Source organism: Mizuhopecten yessoensis, unplaced genomic scaffold, assembly GCF_002113885.1.
Source record: "Mizuhopecten yessoensis strain PY_sf001 unplaced genomic scaffold, ASM211388v2 scaffold9425, whole genome shotgun sequence".
Classification (NCBI taxonomy): domain Eukaryota; kingdom Metazoa; phylum Mollusca; class Bivalvia; order Pectinida; family Pectinidae; genus Mizuhopecten; species Mizuhopecten yessoensis.
The window spans coordinates 572,278-594,234 of NW_018408041.1; the positions used below are offsets into that span (position 1 = coordinate 572,278).

Below are 21,957 nucleotides of genomic sequence, written 5' to 3' on the forward strand. Positions count from 1 at the left end.
CATCAAATGACTTATTCTGAATAATCGAAAGTCATAAAATTTTAATATTTGGCTCGTGACTTCCTGGGGTAGGGCTCACCAATGTTTTCGAATGAAAATGACCTCAACCTACTTTAGAGGTAACAGAGGTCAACAACATTTTAAAGGATTTGTTCTTAAGAACAAAAAGGAACGGATTCTTAAGATTTGGCTGGTAGCTTTTTGGAATAGAGCTAACCAATTTGAGAAGGAAAATGACATTGACCTACTTACAAGGTCGCAGGGGAAAATATGTCAAGCTACTTCTGAAGAAGAATAAAAAAGCATAGAATCTTACAATAATATTTGGCTGTTAGTTTCAACAGATGGAGCCGACAAAGTTTGCGAGGGAAATATTTAAGTGCAATATAATAATTAATAAGAATATTTTGCTATGACTGCTTAAATATTCAGGTGAGCGATACAGGCCCTCTGGGCCTCTTGTTTTTGTTTAACGGTCCATCGACAACTATGGTCATTTAGGGCAATGGTGATTTTTTGAAACTCGACACTCGAAAGTCATTATCACGAATGTAAGACTGTTGGACATTTATAATACATGTTTATAGGTCCTACATGTCGGAGACCTTGAATACATAGTATCTAGTCCTAAATGAGAGAAATGCACTAGATATTGTATAGTTCCTACATAGTTACAAAGTATATGTAGGTATCGGATTGTTGCTGTCTCATTGTTAGCCGATTCTGACTGTTAAGTCATAAAACTTTGGAGTGTCTGTTGACAGTGTGCCCGTATCAATGTTACTCTTATTAACAATAAAGCATTGTGTTCTGCAAACTGCTTCTTTATTTCAACAAAAAATTCACAACAACTAAAACAAGACAAATCTAATGGCCACAGACTGGGACATCAATACTGTACAAAGGACTGAACCATCTGATGATAGATGAAGATGTCATAGTTCCAGACCCTGCAGTGTCACATACAAACAGCTGTACAAAGGACTGGGAACCATCAGATGATAGATGATGATGTCATAGCTCCAGACCCTGTAGTGTCACATACAAACAGCTGTACAAAGGACTGGGAACCATCTGATGATAGATGATGATGTCATAGCTCCAGACCCTGTAGTGTCACATACAAACAGCTGTTCAAAGGACTGTGAACCATCTGATGATAGATGATGATGTCATAGCTCCAGACCCTGTAGTGTCACATACAAACAGCTGTACAAAGGACTGTGAACCATCCGATGATAGATGATGATGTCATAGTTCCAGACCCTGTAGTGTCACATACAAACAGCTGTTCAAAGGACTGGGAACCATCCGATGATAGATGATGATGTCATAGTTCCAGACCCTGTAGGTCAGTGTCAGATACAAACAGCCTGATCTCCCATACACAACCTACAGTAACACACTGTTCTGTACATAACATGTGTATACAACTTACTTTCAATGTATGATTGGCTTTGTGTATAATAATCCTTAATTGTTATAGCTCTTTACTTCCCACCTTGTCCCGAATCCTTACAGCTCATCAGTACACAACCCTGTCTCGAATCCTTACAGCTCATCAGTACACAACCCTGTCCCGAATCCTTACAGCTCATCAGTACACAACCCTGTCTCGAATCAGGATAGATCCTGATTACTTTTGTTGTTTTTTAATTGTTACTGGCTAAAGGTGTTAAGTCAGTATGCTACACAGAGCATTGTCTTTTACTGAAATTCATGAACTAGGTATTAATGTTAAATGTCAATATCATAATAGTAACTGTTCCCTTAGTCAGAATTACCAAATGGTTTAAAAAAAAAGGTGATGACAAATGGGAAACGATCATAATTCATAATTATATTAAGGTATAAAAGTCACAAAAAATCTCAAATAAAATCAAAGCTCAATTCTACCCCNCCCCCCCCCCCCCCCCCCCAGCTATCATCATAAGGCCATTACAATAGTATAACTTCTGTGGTTAGTGGACCCTTGATACCACTGAACACATGTAAGGTTCGACTTTCTACACAGACCCCAGCTATCATCATAAGGCCATTACAATAGTATAACTTCTGTGGCCAGTAAGGTTCGACTGTCTACACACACCCCAGCTCAAATAATCACCAGTGTACAGTATCCAAAGCTAACCCTATAACGGAACCCAACATCAGAAGTTTTAATTTCATCCTACTGGTAAAATTGTTTCTAATTCATGTAACTTTCAAAAAGATGTCACAACCATTAATTTATCATAGCAATGCGCAAACAAAAAACCTCAATCATATGTCAAGTGTTAAGAGAAAAAGAAAAAGAACATACATTTCACTAACACATCTAATTATAGTTCAAGTGAGGTGCATGGCAATGTTTAAGAATCGCTTTGCCTTATATGCGGAACACCTACAAAAAACGTCCACAAACTCTTTGAGCATATATCAAATTCAATGATACAAAGATGAAAAGTCTAAGTGAAACTTTGTTTGCATTACACAGATATGAAATTTGGTCCAAAACTAGATTTAAAAGATTGTGACCATTGGATTCAAATAACAAATGCTAGAATGTATGTTTTAGATGTTATGAAAATATTTCCAAATGAACTCTATCTTTCCATCATTATGCTTGAGAAAGATCACTAGATGATCAACTGAACCGCAGGAGAAAACAAAGCATAATTTCCTATAGGACATCAAAGGGTATAACGAAATAGATGGAACATATATTGCTATACATTTCTGTAGCTATGATCAAAAGAAAATACAACAGACTTGATTGCAGTTGCATATGAATGCGTAGTTACCTTATAATCTCGACCTTCTCTCACGTAGGATATCACAATGATAGCGGAAGGCACACAAAATAGCTGGCATACGTACCGGCCACTTTACTTTTGCACAACAATGAATAAATGATCTGTCACAGACAAATACAAAGATATATCAAAATGTGAATGTACCAAACGAATTGCAACACATTTCTGGTTATCAGAAAAATTAATAATATTTTCCTGTATCAATATGCAAAATTCCAAGCTCCAAAAAAGCACTAACCGCCTTGGTCACTTTGCAGTTAACGAAAAATCTGACATGTATACGAAAAATCACAAAATGAAAAAAATGTTTGATGTCTGGGTCTGGCTCAACCATGTTTTTTAGTATTCATATCTTCAACATGACAAATTTAACAACCCTATTTCTGGGATTAATTTTCTTATTGATCAGAATTAAAAGTAAACGAGATTAATTTTTTCTCAATGTGATGTTTCCACTATACCCTGAAACAGCTACACCCCCACATGTACAGGACATGCTCACGAGATAACTAAAGGCCAACCGGCTGATACAGACCCCAAACATAACACACATCAAAAATCTCAAAATCAAACTTCACAAACAAACCAAGGTGCCTCTTTTGCATATGTATACAATAACTATCAGCTGATTAAATGTTAATGAAATAACACTGATATCTATATGCTCAATACATATGCCTTTTGTTGCATATTTGCCAATTATTGAATGTTATAAAATGTGACTGACTGTTTCTTTATAAATACCATTGTAATGAAATGTAGGCATTATCTTATCTGAGTTTGGAATGTATTTACATGAATTCCTTGCAATGGTACATTGTAGATTACATAGAGATGACTTGTCTGAATATTTATCCACACAACGAGTTATGAATACTGTTATGTCATTACCAGGTAATTGTTTATAGAGTTGGTGAATATTCAGTCAGGGTGGTAAACCTATCACAAACATGACCGGGTACAGATAACAACAAGTTTATATAGGTGATTATGCCAGTAGAAATTTCAATACTATGGCAATGTTTTGAACACAATACCAGCAGATATGTCATAATTTGTAAGCATTTATATCTGTTACATGTTGTAATGTTAAATGAAGTGGTAATGAAAAGATATACTTTATTTTAATACTTAAAACCATCTTTGTGAGAGGGCCTAGTAAGTTGTAAGAACTTGTGCCCAATACTTTTGACTATTCAACGTCAATAAAATATGTTCAAATGAAAACCATTTTACACCAAGTCAAAGTCTATTTCAACATGATTAACAGGGAATGAAACCGGAAAATTGAGGAACCAAAGGTTTGGCATTCTGAACTAATTATCAAGGAAAGTCAATACAAAAAGTTATTATAAACCCAAATTCAACTTGTTCTAAACTTTCAGAGATTACCCCTCCTATCCTATAATGAAATAAGTTCACAATGAAAGTGTACTCAACCACATCATATATTTGATCAATTCTCTATTCTGCAGTCTATAAAGTTTGTAAACAAATCTGAGAAACATCAAAATTACTCCACACCTGCATCAAAAAAATCAGAAGGTCCTGCCAGTAATTATCCTCCTGAAGATCCTTTCCAATGTTAAACATTCTCGAAAACTCTATACAAGTAATGTACCTAAAAATTACAAGTACATTTTACTCTAGGAAACATAAATCAGATAAAAACACAAAAAATACAATAATACATCATTGATATCTATATAGACAGTGATATAAAATGAAGCTTGATCATTATCTCAATCAGATTTGGACATTCTACAAGTCTTAACCTAATATACATGTATACAACCTGTGTTCAACACAATTACACTTTCTTGTAGATAAAAATAACTTATATCAAATTGTTCAATATCATTTAATTTTTAAGGTGACCCCCCAATTCTCACCCTGATTATGCTCTTTATTTACAGTTAAAACACTTAACTCACATGGCTGTGGATACCAGATACTAGGTAGATAGCTCTGGACAGTAACCATGGCTGTGGATACCAGATACTAGGTAGATAGCTCTGGACAGTAATCATGGCTGTGGATACCAGATACTAGGTAGATAGCTCTGGACAGTAATCATGGCTGTGGATACCAGATACTAGGTAGATAGCTCTGGACAGTAATCATGGCTGTGGATACCAGATACTAGGTAGATAGCTCTGGACAGTAATCATGGCTGTGGATACCAGATACTAGGTAGATAGCTCTGGACAGTAATCATGGCTGTGGATACCAGATACTAGGTAGATAGCTCTGGACAGTAATCATGGCTGTGGATACCAGATACTAGGTAGATAGCTCTGGATAGTAACCATGAAACAATTCTACAGTAAACATCTTTATCATGTCATGAAGGTTTACTTATAAACAAAATGAAAGAACAGCCATAGTTACAAATTATGACAATATCTTATAATATGACAAGAGGACAAATTTCTTGTCCTGTTTGATCTACACAGGAAGTATTACAAGTGCTAGTTTGTCTTCTGAACTACTTACTACTATATAAGTAAATTTTGATTTGGATATCATCACCACATATACACACAGTGTTCTATTCACCCCACAAACAGTGTTCTAGTCACCACACCGGAATCACACAAACACTTAGGTGATGCTATTCTTTCATACTTCCACGGAATGTAATACTTCCAAATTGTTATTCTTTTCATTGATCCTTGATATCAGATACATGTACATTCCTGTTTTATAATTGTATGAGCTACTTCCCATGTAGCTGAACTCATTACTGAGTGCTGTGTGCTTTGGCACACAGAGACAAATGTCCTCATACTAAACCTACAGTTATCTCCCTTACCTTATGGGTCAATATACATCAAAACAATTCTAGTAAACCTTAAAAGCATTTGTTCAGAGTAGAAAGCACTTGCAAGCTTGTTATGATTTAAATTATTGTTCACATGACATAATTAATGCAAAATTTTGAAAATAAAAGTTAACTTGATATGAGCTATTAGGAATCCCAGACCTTATTTGTAAATATTCAGCAAAGCTAGCTGTAGTGTAATAAGTTAACATCCTGCTTATTTCCCATGATAAACTGGCATAAATGATGTCTATGTAATGAAGCTGACATAAATAATAACTTATATGTTAATAGTTGTACAACAAAACATGATGGTACTGCAATGAATGTTAAATATTTAAAAACTGAAACTTCATTAAACAAAATGAGTTAATGTTATTACAGTATAGGTATGATATGTGTCAATGTGAGCAATGATATCTGTACATGTAGGTAGCAGTTGTTTTGTGTCTTGTTACTTTATCCAGTGTTCTCTGGTACCTTCTTGTGTTCTCTCTCATGTCTGCAATAAACAAAAGACCAGAACTTAAGCATATTTGAAAAAATACCAAGTATGTTGTACCTGTATAAAACTGGTTTTACTAAATCTAACAATGCTGTAACATCTATCTTTGGTGTTTTTATACATTTTCACTGATCTTAACATACCACACACAATCAAATTATACATCACAGGTATACAAATCACATACTTTATCAATATGGTTTCATTCTGTTTCATCATCTTGCTAAAATACAGAAAGAAGCTCATGGGAAATTGTTAAAAAGGTAGTTAAGATTTTTTTTGTGGAAATACTATCAGACTTTGACTGTGTTCAGGCTAATATCAAAAAGAGTTTTTGTTGAACTCACCAACAGGACATCAGGAGGGGCTGTTTAAGAACTCAAGTTTGCCACGCATGTCGTCAGATATACTTCCTCCTTGTTCAACCTCCTGCAGCTGTGAAATCAATAGTTACTTAATTAAATTACATATGTCCCTGACCAACAAGAGAATGTGAGCAAGGCTAGCAATGTTTCTGACCAACAAGAGAATGTGAGCAAGGCTAACAATGTTCCTGACCAACAAGAGAATGTGAGCAAGGCTAACAACGTCCCTGACCAACAAGAGAATGTGAGCAAGGCTAACAATGCCCCTGACCAACAAGAGAATGTGAGCAAGGCTAGCAATGCCCCTGACCAACAAGATAATGTCAAGCAAGGCTAACAACGTCCCTGACCAACAAGAGAATGTGAGCAAGGCTAACAATGCCCCTGACCAACAAGAGAATGTGAGCAAGGCTAGCAATGTCCCTGACCAACAAGATAATGTCAAGCAAGGCTAACAACGTCCCTGACCAACAAGATAATGTCAAGCAAGGCTAACAACGTCCCTGACCAACAAGATAATGTCAAGCAAGGCTAACAACGTCCCTGACCAACAAGATAATGTCAAGCAAGGCTAACAACGTCCCTGACCAACAAGATAATGTCAAGCAAGGCTAACAACGTCCCTGACCAACAAGATAATGTCAAGCAAGGCTAACAACGTCCCTGACCAACAAGATAATGTCAAGCAAGGCTAACAACGTCCCTGACCAACAAGATAATGTCAAGCAAGGCTAACAATGTCCCTGACCAACAAGATAATGTCAAGCAAGGCTAACAACGTCCCTGACCAACAAGATAATGTCAAGCAAGGCTAACAACGTCCCTGACCAACAAGAGAATGTGAGCAAGGCTAACAACGTCCCTGACCAACAAGAGAATGTGAGCAAGGCTAACAATGCCCCTGACCAACAAGAGAATGTGAGCAAGGCTAACAATGCCCCTGACCAACAAGAGAATGTGAGCAAGGCTAGCAATGCCCCTGACCAACAAGATAATGTCAAGCAAGGCTAACAACGTCCCTGACCAACAAGAGAATGTGAGCAAGGCTAACAATGCCCCTGACCAACAAGAGAATGTGAGCAAGGCTAGCAATGTCCCTGACCAACAAGATAATGTCAAGCAAGGCTAGCAATGTCCCTGACCAACAAGATAATGTCAAGCAAGGCTAACAACGTCCCTGACCAACAAGATAATGTCAAGCAAGGCTAACAATGTCCCTGACCAACAAGATAATGTCAAGCAAGGCTAACAACGTCCCTGACCAACAAGATAATGTCAAGCAAGGCTAACAACGTCCCTGACCAACAAGATAATGTCAAGCAAGGCTAACAACGTCCCTGACCAACAAGATAATGTCAAGCAAGGCTAACAACGTCCCTGACCAACAAGATAATGTCAAGCAAGGCTAACAACGTCCCTGACCAACAAGATAATGTCAAGCAAGGCTAACAACGTCCCTGACCAACAAGATAATGTCAAGCAAGGCTAACAACGTCCCTGACCAACAAGATAATGTCAAGCAAGGCTAACAACGTCCCTGACCAACAAGATAATGTCAAGCAAGGCTAACAACGTCCCTGACCAACAAGATAATGTCAAGCAAGGCTAACAACGTCCCTGACCAACAAGATAATGTCAAGCAAGGCTAACAACGTCCCTGACCAACAAGAGAATGTGAGCAAGGCTAACAATGCCCCTGACCAACAAGAGAATGTGAGCAAGGCTAGCAATGTCCCTGACCAACAAGATAATGTCAAGCAAGGCTAACAACGTCCCTGACCAACAAGATAATGTCAAGCAAGGCTAACAACATCCCTGACCAACAAGATAATGTCAAGCAAGGCAAACAACGTCCCTGACCAACAAGATAATGTCAAGCAAGGCTAACAACGTCCCTGACCAACAAGAGAATGTGAGCAAGGCTAGCAATGCCCCTGACCAACAAGAGAATGTGAGCAAGGCTAACAATGCCCCTGACCAACAAGAGAATGTGAGCAAGGCTAGCAATGCCCCTGACCAACAAGAGAATGTGAGCAAGGCTAGCAATGCCCCTGACCAACAAGAGAATGTGAGCAAGGCTAGCAATGCCCCTGACCAACAAGAGAATGTGAGCAAGGCTAGCAATGCCCCTGACCAACAAGATAATGTCAAGCAAGGCTAACGACGTCCCTGACCAACAAGAGAATGTGAGCAAGGCTAGCAATGCCCCTGACCAACAAGAGAATGTGAGCAAGGCTAACAATGCCCCTGCCGGTTAAAATCCTAATTTATGTAACCACTTGACCTTTGACTGATCATGCCCATATTTGTAACTATCCAAGTTATGTCAAAGGTAAGCCTAACTGTGAAGTATCTGCTGAATCTATCATGAACTATGGTGCTAGAACAATGACAAGGAGCATGACAGACAATCTATATAAGGGCCATTCAAAATCTATGCATTTAATTTTTCATTGTAAACATATCACCATCAGCGAGAAATGTGAGTATGGCCAGCTTTGCAAGCTACATTTTTTTTTATCAATATGAGCAGTCAAAACTTTATAATAACTGATTGAAATCACAATGAGCTAACCACTGTTTGAGTGTGTGGACCTGTTCAAGATCAATGGTTTGACTCAGATATATTTGACCTGTATGAGGTCAGCAAGTTGACTTTGATTTACTCAAAGGCACTGTATGAAATCTGTCAGTTGACTAAGAAGTATATATCCCGAGTACCAGATCAGAGGTTGTCTAAGAGGTATATCTCCCCAGTACGAGATAAGAAGGTTGTCTTTGAGGTATATCTCCCCAGTACGAGATCAGAAGGTTGTGTAAGAGGTATATATCCCCAGTACCAGATCAGAAGGTTGTCTAAGAGGTATATCTCCCCAGTACGAGATCAGAGGGTGTCTAAGAGGTATATCTCCCCAGTACGAGATCAGAAGGTTGTCTGAGAGGTATATCTCCCCAGTACCAGATCAGAAGGTTGTCTGAGATGTATATATCCCCAGTACCAGATCAGAAGGTTGTCTAAGAGGTATATCTCCCCAGTACGAGATCAGAAGGTTGTGTAAGAGATATATCTCCCCAGTACGAGATCAGAAGGTTGTGTAAGAGATATATCTCCCCAGTACGAGATCAGAAGGTTGTCTGAGAGGTATATCTCCCCAGTACGAGATCAGAAGGTTGTCTTAGAGGTATATATCCCCAGTACGAGATCAGAAGGTTGTGTAAGAGGTATATCTCCCCAGTGCCAGATCAGAAGGTCGTCTAAGAAGTATATCTCCCCAGAACCAGATCAGAAGGTCGTCTAAGAGGTATATCTCCCAAGAACGAGATCAGGCTGTCTAAGAAGTATATCTCACCTGATTGAGGTACATCTCACCTGTACGATTATCAGCGAGTATACTCGGGAGAATTAGAGAATAATTTACTTGCATGAGATCTGTGAGTTGACTCAGTAGAATTAGAAAATAACTTACTTGCATGAGATCTGTGAGTTGACTCAGTGCGAGTTTAAGAGTGGATAGTTCCTCCATGAGCTGGCCGTAAGTGTTGGCATCAATGACAACCACTTCCCTGCCGTCCATCTGATCAGAAGGTTGTCTAAGAAGCATATCTCCCTAGTACCAGATCGGAAGGGTGTCTAAGAAGTATATCTCCCCAGTACCAGATCGGAAGGGTGTCTAAGAAGTATATCTCCCTAGTACCAGATCAGAAGGTTGTCCAAGAAGTACATCTCCCCAGTACGAGATCAGAAGGTCGTCTAAGAGGTATATCTCCCCAGTACAAGATCAGAAGGTTGTCTAAGAAGTCTATCTCCCCAGTACGAGATCAGAAAGTTGTGTAAGAGTTATCTCCCCAGTACGAGATAAGAAGGTTGTCTGAGAGGTATGTCTCCCCAGTACGAGATCAGAAGGCTGTGTAAGAGGTATATCTCCCCAGTGCCAGATCAGAGGGTTGTCTAAGAAGTATATCTCCCCAGTACCAGATCAGAGGGTTGTCTAAGAAGTATATCTCCCCTGTTTGAGGTACATCTCACCTGTACGATTATCAGCGAGTATACTCGGGAGAATTAGAGAATAATTTACTTGCATGAGATCTGTGAGTTGAAGATCAGAAGGTTGTCTAAGAAGCATATCTCCCCAGTACGAGATCAGAAAGTTGTGTAAGAGTTATCTCCCCAGTACGAGATAAGAAGGTTGTCTGAGAGGTATGTCTCCCCAGTACGAGATCAGAAGGCTGTGTAAGAGGTATATCTCCCCAGTGCCAGATCAGAGGGTTGTCTAAGAAGTATATCTCACCTGTTTGAGGTACATCTCACCTGTACGATTATCAGCGAGTAGACTCGGGAGAATTAGTGATTAACTTACTTGCATGAGATCTGTGAGTTGAAGATCAGAAGGTTGTCTAAGAAGCATATCTCCCCAGTACGAGATCAGAAAGTTGTGTAAGAGTTATCTCCCCCTAGTACGAGATCAGAAGGTTGTGTAAGAGATATATCTCCCCAGTACGAGATAGAAGGTTGTCTTTGAGGTATAGCTCCCCAGTACGAGATCAGAAAGTTGTGTAAGAGTTATCTCCCCCTAGTACGAGATCAGAAGGTTGTCGTTGAGGTATATCTCACCAGTACGAGATCAGAAGGTTATCTAAGAGTTATCTTCCCAGTACAAGATCAGAAGGTTGTCTAAGAAGTATCTCTCCCCAGTACCAGATCAGAGGGTTGTCTAAGAAGTATATCTCACCTGTTTGAGGTACATCTCACCTGTACGATTATCAGCGAGTAGACTCGGGAGAATTAGTGATTAACTTACTTGCATGAGATCTGTGAGTTGACTCAGTAGAATTAGAGAATAACTTACTTGCATGAGATCTGTGAGTTGAAGATCAGAAGGTTGTCTAAGATGTATATCTCCCCAGTACCAGATCGGAAGGGTGTCTAAGAAGTATATCTCCCTAGTACCAGATCGGAAGGGTGTCTAAGAAGTATATCTCCCCAGAACCAGATCAGAAGGTTGTCTAAAAAGTATATCTCCCCAGTACGAGCTCAGAAGGTTGTCTAAGAGTTATCTTCCCAGTACAAGATCAGAAGGTTGTGTAAGAAGTATATCTCCCCAGTACGAGATAGAAGGTTGTCTTTGAGGTATAGCTCCCCAGTACGAGATCAGAAGGTTGTGTAGAGGTATATCTCCCCAGTACCAGATCAGAAGGTCGTCTAAGAGGTATATCTCCCAAGAACGAGATCAGGTTGTCTAAGAAGTATATCTCACCTGTTTGAGGTACATCTCACCTGTACGATTATCAGCGAGTAGACTCGGGAGAATTAGAGAATAACTTACTTGCATGAGATCTGTGAGTTGACTCAGTAGAATTAGAGAATAACTTACTTGCATGAGATCTGTGAGTTGACTCAGTAGAATTAGAGAATAACTTACTTGCATGAGATCTGTGAGTTGACTCAGTGCGAGTTTAAGAGTGGATAGTTCCTCCATGATCTGGCCGTAAGTGTTGGCATCAATGACAACCACTTCCTTGCCGTCCATCTGCATGGTCTTCACATCCTGCAGGCTGGGGTACATTGTCAGGGACGGCTCCGAGTCAAAATGCCTACAAAGATGAGGACCCACATCTATACATGTTCAATGCTCTACAGTACATGGTTATATATGGGAAAACTGATACTTGACCCCATTCGTCTGTTGTCTCTGATTTCATCTCATGATTTTTTACACCAGGTTTCATTTCTTGTATTTTCTTTAGAAGCCAATAATATTGATAATTCCATAAAGGCCAAGAAACGTACCTGTTAAAGTGATCATCCAGCATGAAACAGTTGAATTAAAGGAAGACAATGGATTTAAGGCAGAGTCTAATAAAAAAAAATTATACAGAAAATACCCCTCAGATATTTATCTTCTTGTTAAACTTAAAGAGACATTTTGTAAAAAAGACAATTACGATAGTTATTTATTTTCATATGAAACTCTTTGCTATAGTAAATGGGTGAGCAAACTCAAGTCAGGACAATGCTAACTAAATGGAACACTTCCTTCATGATACAATACAGAATGCTTGCACTCCCAACCTTAATGTATTGTGTACCACCTCTAAACATTTTATCTTGAAAACGATTCATCACATGTTTTCCATCACAACACTATCATCAGCAGAGTTATATTATTATGGCAATAATCTGACATACACAAATACAGGTGCTATGTTGGCAAGTGTTTGTGAGTCGGTAAAGTCCTGACCTTAGATCTGGTTTATAACACACTCTAATTAGTCTTTGGCAAGGCAGTGATAAACATGAGAAAACTATGATGGCCTTCCAAGTGGTGAATAAGAAACACTTCTACACAAGTTTGTAAATAAAACATTTCAATTAATATTAATATTTTACTCTGACTGTGTCTTGTGAATATACTGACAGGCATACAAATGTACACATGCTGCCAGTGACATGGTTCAGTCAACAATGTAAACATGCTACCAGTGACATGGTTCAGTCAACAATGTACACATGCTGCCAGTGTCATGGTTTAGTGGACAATGTACACATACTGACAGTGTCATGGTTTAGTGGACAATGTACACATGCTGACAGTGTCATGGTTTAGTGGACAATGTACACATGCTGACAGTGTCATGGTTTAGTGGACAATGTACACATGCTGACAGTGTCATGGTTTAGTGGACAATGTAAACATGCTGCCAGTGTCATGGTTCAGTTAACAATGTACACATACTGACAGTGTCATGGTTTAGTGGACAATGTACACATGCTGACAGTGTCATGGTTCAGTTAACAATGTAAACATGCTGACAGTGTCATGGTTTAGTGGACAATGTACACATACTGACAGTGTCATGGTTTAGTGGACAATGTACACATGCTGACAGTGTCATGGTTTAGTGGACAATGTACACATGCTGACAGTGTCATGGTTTAGTGGACAATGTACACATGCTGACAGTGTCATGGTTTAGTGGACAATGTACACATGCTGACAGTGTCATGGTTTAGTGGACAATGTACACATGCTGACAGTGTCATGGTTTAGTGGACAATGTACACATGCTGACAGTGTCATGGTTTAGTGGACAATGTACACATGCTGACAGTGTCATGGTTTAGTGGACAATGTACACATGCTGACAGTGTCATGGTTTAGTGGACAATGTACACATGCTGACAGTGTCATGGTTTAGTGGACAATGTACACATGCTGACAGTGTCATGGTTTAGTGGACAATGTACACATGCTGACAGTGTCATGGTTTAGTGGACAATGTACACATGCTGACAGTGTCATGGTTTAGTGGACAATGTACACATGCTGACAGTGTCATGGTTTAGTGGACAATGTACACATGCTGACAGTGTCATGGTTTAGTGGACAATGTACACATGCTGACAGTGTCATGGTTTAGTGGACAATGTACACATGCTGACAGTGTCATGGTTTAGTGGACAATGTACACATGCTGACAGTGTCATGGTTTAGTGGACAATGTACACATGCTGACAGTGTCATGGTTTAGTGGACAATGTACACATGCTGACAGTGTCATGGTTTAGTGGACAATGTACACATGCTGACAGTGTCATGGTTTAGTGGACAATGTACACATGCTGACAGTGTCATGGTTTAGTGGACAATGTACACATGCTGACAGTGTCATGGTTTAGTGGACAATGTACACATGCTGACAGTGTCATGGTTTAGTGGACAATGTACACATGCTGACAGTGTCATGGTTTAGTGGACAATGTACACATGCTGACAGTGTCATGGTTTAGTGGACAATGTACACATGCTGACAGTGTCATGGTTTAGTGGACAATGTACACATGCTGACAGTGTCATGGTTTAGTGGACAATGTACACATGCTGACAGTGTCATGGTTTAGTGGACAATGTACACATGCTGACAGTGTCATGGTTTAGTGGACAATGTACACATGCTGACAGTGTCATGGTTTAGTGGACAATGTACACATGCTGACAGTGTCATGGTTTAGTGGACAATGTACACATGCTGACAGTGTCATGGTTTAGTGGACAATGTACACATGCTGACAGTGTCATGGTTTAGTGGACAATGTACACATGCTGACAGTGTCATGGTTTAGTGGACAATGTACACATGCTGACAGTGTCATGGTTTAGTGGACAATGTACACATGCTGACAGTGTCATGGTTTAGTGGACAATGTACACATGCTGACAGTGTCATGGTTTAGTGGACAATGTACACATGCTGACAGTGTCATGGTTTAGTGGACAATGTACACATGCTGACAGTGTCATGGTTTAGTGGACAATGTACACATGCTGACAGTGTCATGGTTTAGTGGACAATGTACACATGCTGACAGTGTCATGGTTTAGTGGACAATGTACACATGCTGACAGTGTCATGGTTTAGTGGACAATGTACACATGCTGACAGTGTCATGGTTTAGTGGACAATGTACACATGCTGACAGTGTCATGGTTTAGTGGACAATGTACACATGCTGACAGTGTCATGGTTTAGTGGACAATGTACACATGCTGACAGTGTCATGGTTTAGTGGACAATGTACACATGCTGACAGTGTCATGGTTTAGTGGACAATGTACACATGCTGACAGTGTCATGGTTTAGTGGACAATGTACACATGCTGACAGTGTCATGGTTTAGTGGACAATGTACACATGCTGACAGTGTCATGGTTTAGTGGACAATGTACACATGCTGACAGTGTCATGGTTTAGTGGACAATGTACACATGCTGACAGTGTCATGGTTTAGTGGACAATGTACACATGCTGACAGTGTCATGGTTTAGTGGACAATGTACACATGCTGACAGTGTCATGGTTTAGTGGACAATGTACACATGCTGACAGTGTCATGGTTTAGTGGACAATGTACACATGCTGACAGTGTCATGGTTTAGTGGACAATGTACACATGCTGCCAGTGTCATGTTTCAGTTAACAATGTACACATGCTGCCAGTGTCATGTTTCAGTTAACAATGCACACATGCTGCCAGTGTCATGGTTTAGAGGACAATGTACACATGCTGACAGTGTCATGGTTTAGAGGACAATGTACACATACTGACAGTGTCATTGTTTAATGGACAATGTACACATGCTGACAGTATCATGGTTTAGTGGACAATGTACACATGCGGCCAGTGTCATGGTTTAGAGGACAATGTACACCTGCTGACAGTGTCATGGTTTAGAGGACAATGTACACCTGCTGACAGTGTCATGGTTTAGTGGACAAGTGTCATGGTTTAGTGGACAATGTACACCTGCTGACAGTGTCATGGTTTAGAGGACAATGAACACATACTGACAGTGTCATTGTTTAATGGACAATGTACACATGCTGACAGTATCATGGTTTAGTGGACAATGTACACATGCTGCCAGTGTCATGTTTCAGTTAACAATGCACACATGCTGACAGTGTCATGGTTTAGAGGACAATGAACACATACTGACAGTGTCATTGTTTAATGGACAATGTACACATGCTGACAGTATCATGGTTTAGTGGACAATGTACACATGCGGCCAGTGTCATGGTTTAGAGGACAATGTACACATACTGACAGTGTCATGGTTTAGTGGACAATGCACACAGTTTCAGTTAACAATGCACACATGCTGCCAGGGTCATGGTTTAGAGGACAATGTACACATGCTGACAGTGTCATGGTTAAGTGGACAATGTACACATGCTGACAGTGTCATGGCTTAGTGGACAATGTACACATGCTGACAGTGTACATTGTTTAGTGGACAATGTACACATGCTGCCAGTGTCATGTTTCAGTTGACAATGCACACATGCTGCCAGTGTCATGGTTTAGAGGACAATGTACACATGCTGACAGTGTCATCGTTTAGTGGACAATGTACACATGCTGACATTGTCATGGTTTAGTGGACAATGTACACATACTGACAGTGTCATGGTTTAGTGGACAATGTAAACGTGCTGACAGTGTCATGGTCTCTGAAATCGTCGAGCAGTAGAGTTTTTCAATTAAAACCCAGACAGGTGCATTTATGTTCCTACAATAGAGAAGCACTTATGTTCGTACAATCGAGAATGAGTGTCTCAAACTTGGTCTGATAGCTAAATTATCATTGTTTATACAAGTATATTTATGCTTCAATTTGTTTTCTTCATTGTACACATGCTGACAGTGTCATGGTTTAGAGGGCAATGTACACATACTGACAGTGTCATTGTTTAATGGACAATGTACACATGCTGACAGTGGCATGGTTTAGTGGACAATGTAAACATGCTGACAGTGCCATGGTCTCTGAAATCGTCAAGCAGTAGAGTTTTTCAATTAAAACCCAGACAGTTGCATTTATGTGCCTACAATAGAGAAGCACTTATGTTCGTACAATCGAGAATGAGTGTCTCAAACTTGGTCTGATAGCTTAATTATCATTGTTTTTACAAGTATATTTATGCTTCAATTTGTTTTCTTCATTATAAGTGCTCCACTTCATTTTGATTTATATAACTTAAGTATACACAACTTACTTATTACAGTGTCATGGTTTAGTGGACAATGTACACATTTTCAGTTAACAATGCACACATGCTGCCAGAGGCATGGTTTAGAGGACAATGTACACATGCTGACAGTGTCATCGTTTAGTGGCCAATGTACACATGCTGACAGTGTCATGGTTAAGTGGACAATGTACACATGCTGACAGTGTACATTGTTTAGTGGACAATGTACACATGCTGCCAGTGTCATGTTTCAGTTGACAATGCACACATGCTGCCAGTGTCATGGTTTAGAGGACAATGTACACCTGCTGACAGTGTCATGGTTTAGTGGACAAGTGTCATGGTTTAGTGGACAATGTACACCTGCTGACAGTGTCATGGTTTAGAGGACAATGAACACATACTGACAGTGTCATTGTTTAATGGACAATGTACCCATGCTGACAGTGTCATGGTTCAGTTACAAGAGGACAATGTACACATGCTGACAGTGTCATCGTTTAGTGGACAATGTACACATGCTGACATTGTCATGGTTTAGTGGACAATGTACACATTTTCAGTTAACAATGCACACATGCTGCCAGAGGCATGGTTTAGAGGACAATGTACACATGCTGACAGTGTCATTGTTTAATGGACAATGTACACATGCTGACAGTATCATGGTTTAGTGGACAATGTACACATGCTGCCAGTGTCATGTTTCAGTTAACAATTCACACATGCTGCCAGTGTCATGGTTTAGAGGACAATGGACACATGCTGACAGTGTCATGGTTTAGAGGGCAATGTACACATACTGACAGTGTCATTGTTTAATGGACAATGTACACATGCTGACAGTATCATGGTTTAGTGGACAATGTACACATGCGGCCAGTGTCATGGTTTAGAGGACAATGTACACCTGCTGACAGTGTCATGGTTTAGTGGACAATGTAAACATGCTGACAGTGTCATGGTCTCTGAAATCGTCAAGCAGTAGAGTTTTTCAATTAAAACCCAGACAGTTGCATTTATGTTCCTACAATAGAGAAGCACTTATGTTCGTACAATCGAGAATGAGTGTCTCAAACTTGGTCTGATAGCTAAATTATCATTGTTTATACAAGTATATTTATGCTTCAATTTGTTTTCTTCATTATAAGTGCTCCACTTCATTTTGATTTATATAACTTAAGTATACACAACTTACTTATTACATTTTCTGGCCTACTGCAGATAGCTATTGAACTGTTTAAACTATCAAACAACTGGTAAGTTTGAGGCTCCCACTGCTCTGACAGTACCAATGCTACACCAACACCTCCCTGGTGTGTACTTCATTACCACTCTCTAGTGTTGCACCAGTGTATGCACAAGATTGAATATGATATATGTTTATATGCCATTCTTGTACCCAGAGATATTTTATTATAAATTATATAGAAGTGTCTGGTTCAATTCTCTTCTCATACAAGTAACAACCACGTACAATATCCTTGCTAATCAATAAAGGGCAGACAAAATCCTCGCCTATCAATAAAATGTTGTGGATGGTGTTATCTTACTACACTCTCTGGCCCCAGGGATCCATAACATGCACTATAGAAGAGGCTGTAGGAGTGGGTTCATTGATCCTACAGGTAAACTGTACATATCTCATCCTATACACAACTCCAACACAAGGCAGCATGCTATTAAACAGCTATCACAGTTTATCTACTGAACTGTAGGAGTGTGTTCATTGATCCTACAGGTACACTGTACATATCTCATCCTATACACAACTCCAGCACAAGGCAGCATGCTATTAAACAGCTATCACAGTTTATCTACTGAACTGTAGGAGTGTGTTCATTGATCCTACAGCTGGTATACTGTACATATCTCATCCTATACACAACAACTCCAGCACAATGCAGCATGCTATTAAATAGCTATCATACATCTACATAACTTCCTGCTATTTCTGCATGTTATTTCTTCAATAAATCAAGGTTTAAACATGCAATTTGAAGCAGTTTTGGCTGTATGATTACAAGCTCTTAATTAGAAAAATTGATATTTTCCTGATGTAATGTAAAGCAATTTCTGGCACATATTATCATGAAGCTAATACGTATACACTACTTCTTGGTTAATCAATTTATCAGTAACAAGTCTGTAGCAGTGCATGGGATCAAGTCTGCCACAGGAACCAGCTCTGAGATTTACAGGATGCCATCTAGGTGTGAAAATCAAAGGAGTCAAGGTGTTAGCATCACACTGGTGTAGTGTCAGGGACAATGACGTCATCATTAGCCGCCTGTACAATCCTGTTTAATACAAGATACCCAAGGAAGAGACGTGTGTTTGCTGTGGATGAGTGACTACACTTCCTACCCTTTTATCTCGGACAGATACATATATTGGGCTATGTGAGTCACAGATGCCATCTCCAGCTGCCAAAGCTAACATCCCACTAGAGGACAGCAGTCTATAAATGGATTCACCACTGCAGCTTTACATGTTAATTAGGCGTGATTCCTGTGTAATGATGGATGGAACTGTGTCGCTATATTAAGAGTATCTGACCAAAGGTCTGGTCCCAGCTGAATCACCAACACATCCCTCATACAAGCAAATTACTTATGTCTAGACATTTAAAACTGAACTTGTATCAGCTACTGTTTTATAGGCTTGGTTTGGTTTGGTTATATATGTTAAACGTCCTATTAACAGTATTAGTCATTTAAGGATGTGCTTCCATGTGTGTTGTGTATGTGTGCATGTGTGTATGTGTGCATGTGTGTATGTGTGCTGCAGACAGAGTATATTGGTGTATTTGCCTCCTTGTGATAGAGCGGATTTAATGCCGACTAATAGTGCTATCTCACTGAAATACCATGCCGGAGGCAACCAGCACAGCATTCCGCCCAGTCACATTATACTGACAACAGGTGGTTTTATAGGCACTCCAAATATTGTAAACAGCAGTATACAAAGTACTTATGTTAACATATCTGAATAGTATTGTATATGTAATGATAAATATACAGCACTTTTGTTAACATACCAAATATCATATATAAATATATTAAAGTATTGATACCAAAGAACATGTGTACCGGTATGTATACCATAGAACATGTGTACCGATATGTATATCATAGAACATGTGTACCGGTATATATATCATAGAACATGTGTACTGGTATGTATATCATAAAACATGTGTACCTGTATGTATGTCATAGAACATGTGTACCGGTATGTCTACCATAGAACATGTGTACCGGTATGTATACCATATAGAACATGTGCACCGGTATGTATATCATAGAACATGTGTACCTATATGTATACCATAGAACATGTGTACCGGTATATATATCATAGAACATGTGTACTGGTATGTATATCATAAAACATGTGTACCTGTATGTATGTCATAGAACATGTGTACCGGTATGTCTACCATAGAACATGTGTACCGGTATGTATACCATATAGAACATGTGCACCGGTATGTATATCATAGAACATGTGTACCTATATGTATACCATAGAACATGTGTACCGGTATATATATCATAGAACATGTGTACTGGTATGTATATCATAGAACATGTGCCCCGGTATGTATACCATAGAACATGTGTACCGATATGTATATCATAGAACATGTGTACCGATATGTAGATCATAGAACATGTGTACCGATATGTATACCTTATAACATGTGTACCGGTTTGTATACCATAGAACATGTGTACCGGTATATATATCATAGAACATGTGTACTGGTATGTATACCATAGAACATGTGTACTGGTATGTATATCATAGAACATGTGCACCGGTATGTATACCATAGAACATGTGTACCGATATGTATACCTTAGAACATGTGCACCGGTTTGTATACCATAGAACATGTGTACCGGTATATATATCATAGAACATGTGTACTGGTATGTATATTATAGAACATGTGTACCGATGTGTATATCATAGAACATGTGTACCGGTATGTATATCATAGGACATGTGTACCGGTTTGTATACCATAGAACATGTGTACCGGTATGTATACCATAGAACATGTATACCGGTATGTATACCATATAGAACATGTGTACCGGTATGTATATCATAGCACATGTGTACCGGTATGTATATCATAGAACATGCGTACCGATATGTATATCATAGAACATGTGTACCGGTATGTATATCATAGCACATGTGTACCGGTATGTATATCATAGAACATGTGTACCGATATGTATATCATAGAACATGTGTACCGATATGTATACCTTAGAACATGTGTACCGGTTTGTATACCATAGAACATGTGTACCGGTATGTATACCATAGAACATGTGTACTGGTATGTATATCATAGAACATGTGCACCGGTATGTATACCATAGAACATGTGTACCGGTATGTATATCATAGAACATGTGTACCGGTATGTATATCATAGAACATGTATACCGGTATGTATATCATAGAACAAGTGTATTTGGTTTGGTTTTACGAGATTTAGCATCAAAACAGCTAGGGTCATGCCTCCATGTGTGTAATGTATGGGTGTGTGCAGGAGATACATGTAGTATATTAGTATATCTGCTTTGGTGCAATAGTGTGGACCTGATGCTGACTTAAGTGATTCTCACTCAATTTGACAATTGAAGGAATGACAACTACCAACTTTAAGGACTCTGGTGGTATTGAGGCATTAGGACAAACCCATAGCCTTCCCCTAGGGCCAACATTGAGGTATTTACAAGCCAGGCACTAGGACAAACCCATAGCCTTCCCCTAGGGCCAACATTGAGGTATTTACAAGGCACTAGGAAACAAAACAGTTGTTACCAAGTAGAGAGAAAATATCAAGATCCAAAATGTTGCATAGTTGCCTTTTTGTCCCTAAGTAGAGGGCATCAAAGCAAATTC

The 21,957-nt window shown here is 39.3% G+C and overlaps 1 protein-coding gene across 5 annotated transcripts in view; it reads right to left on the reverse strand.

Moving 5' to 3' along the window:
• Positions 1 to 6,029: 6,029 nt before the first annotated feature.
• LOC110458095 overlaps positions 6,030 to 21,957 on the reverse strand; it is a 49,032-nt gene continuing 33,104 nt past the window's right edge. For all 5 annotated transcript variants that reach the window (XM_021509666.1, XM_021509665.1, XM_021509662.1 and 2 more), the window contains 3 exons: positions 11,910 to 12,081; positions 6,472 to 6,559; positions 6,030 to 6,121 (listed from right to left, as the gene is read on the reverse strand). In XM_021509666.1, the coding sequence (XP_021365341.1) occupies positions 6,482 to 6,559; positions 11,910 to 12,081 (250 nt within the window). In that variant the 3' untranslated portion in view covers positions 6,030 to 6,121; positions 6,472 to 6,481. The remainder of the gene's footprint in view (positions 6,122 to 6,471; positions 6,560 to 11,909; positions 12,082 to 21,957) is intronic.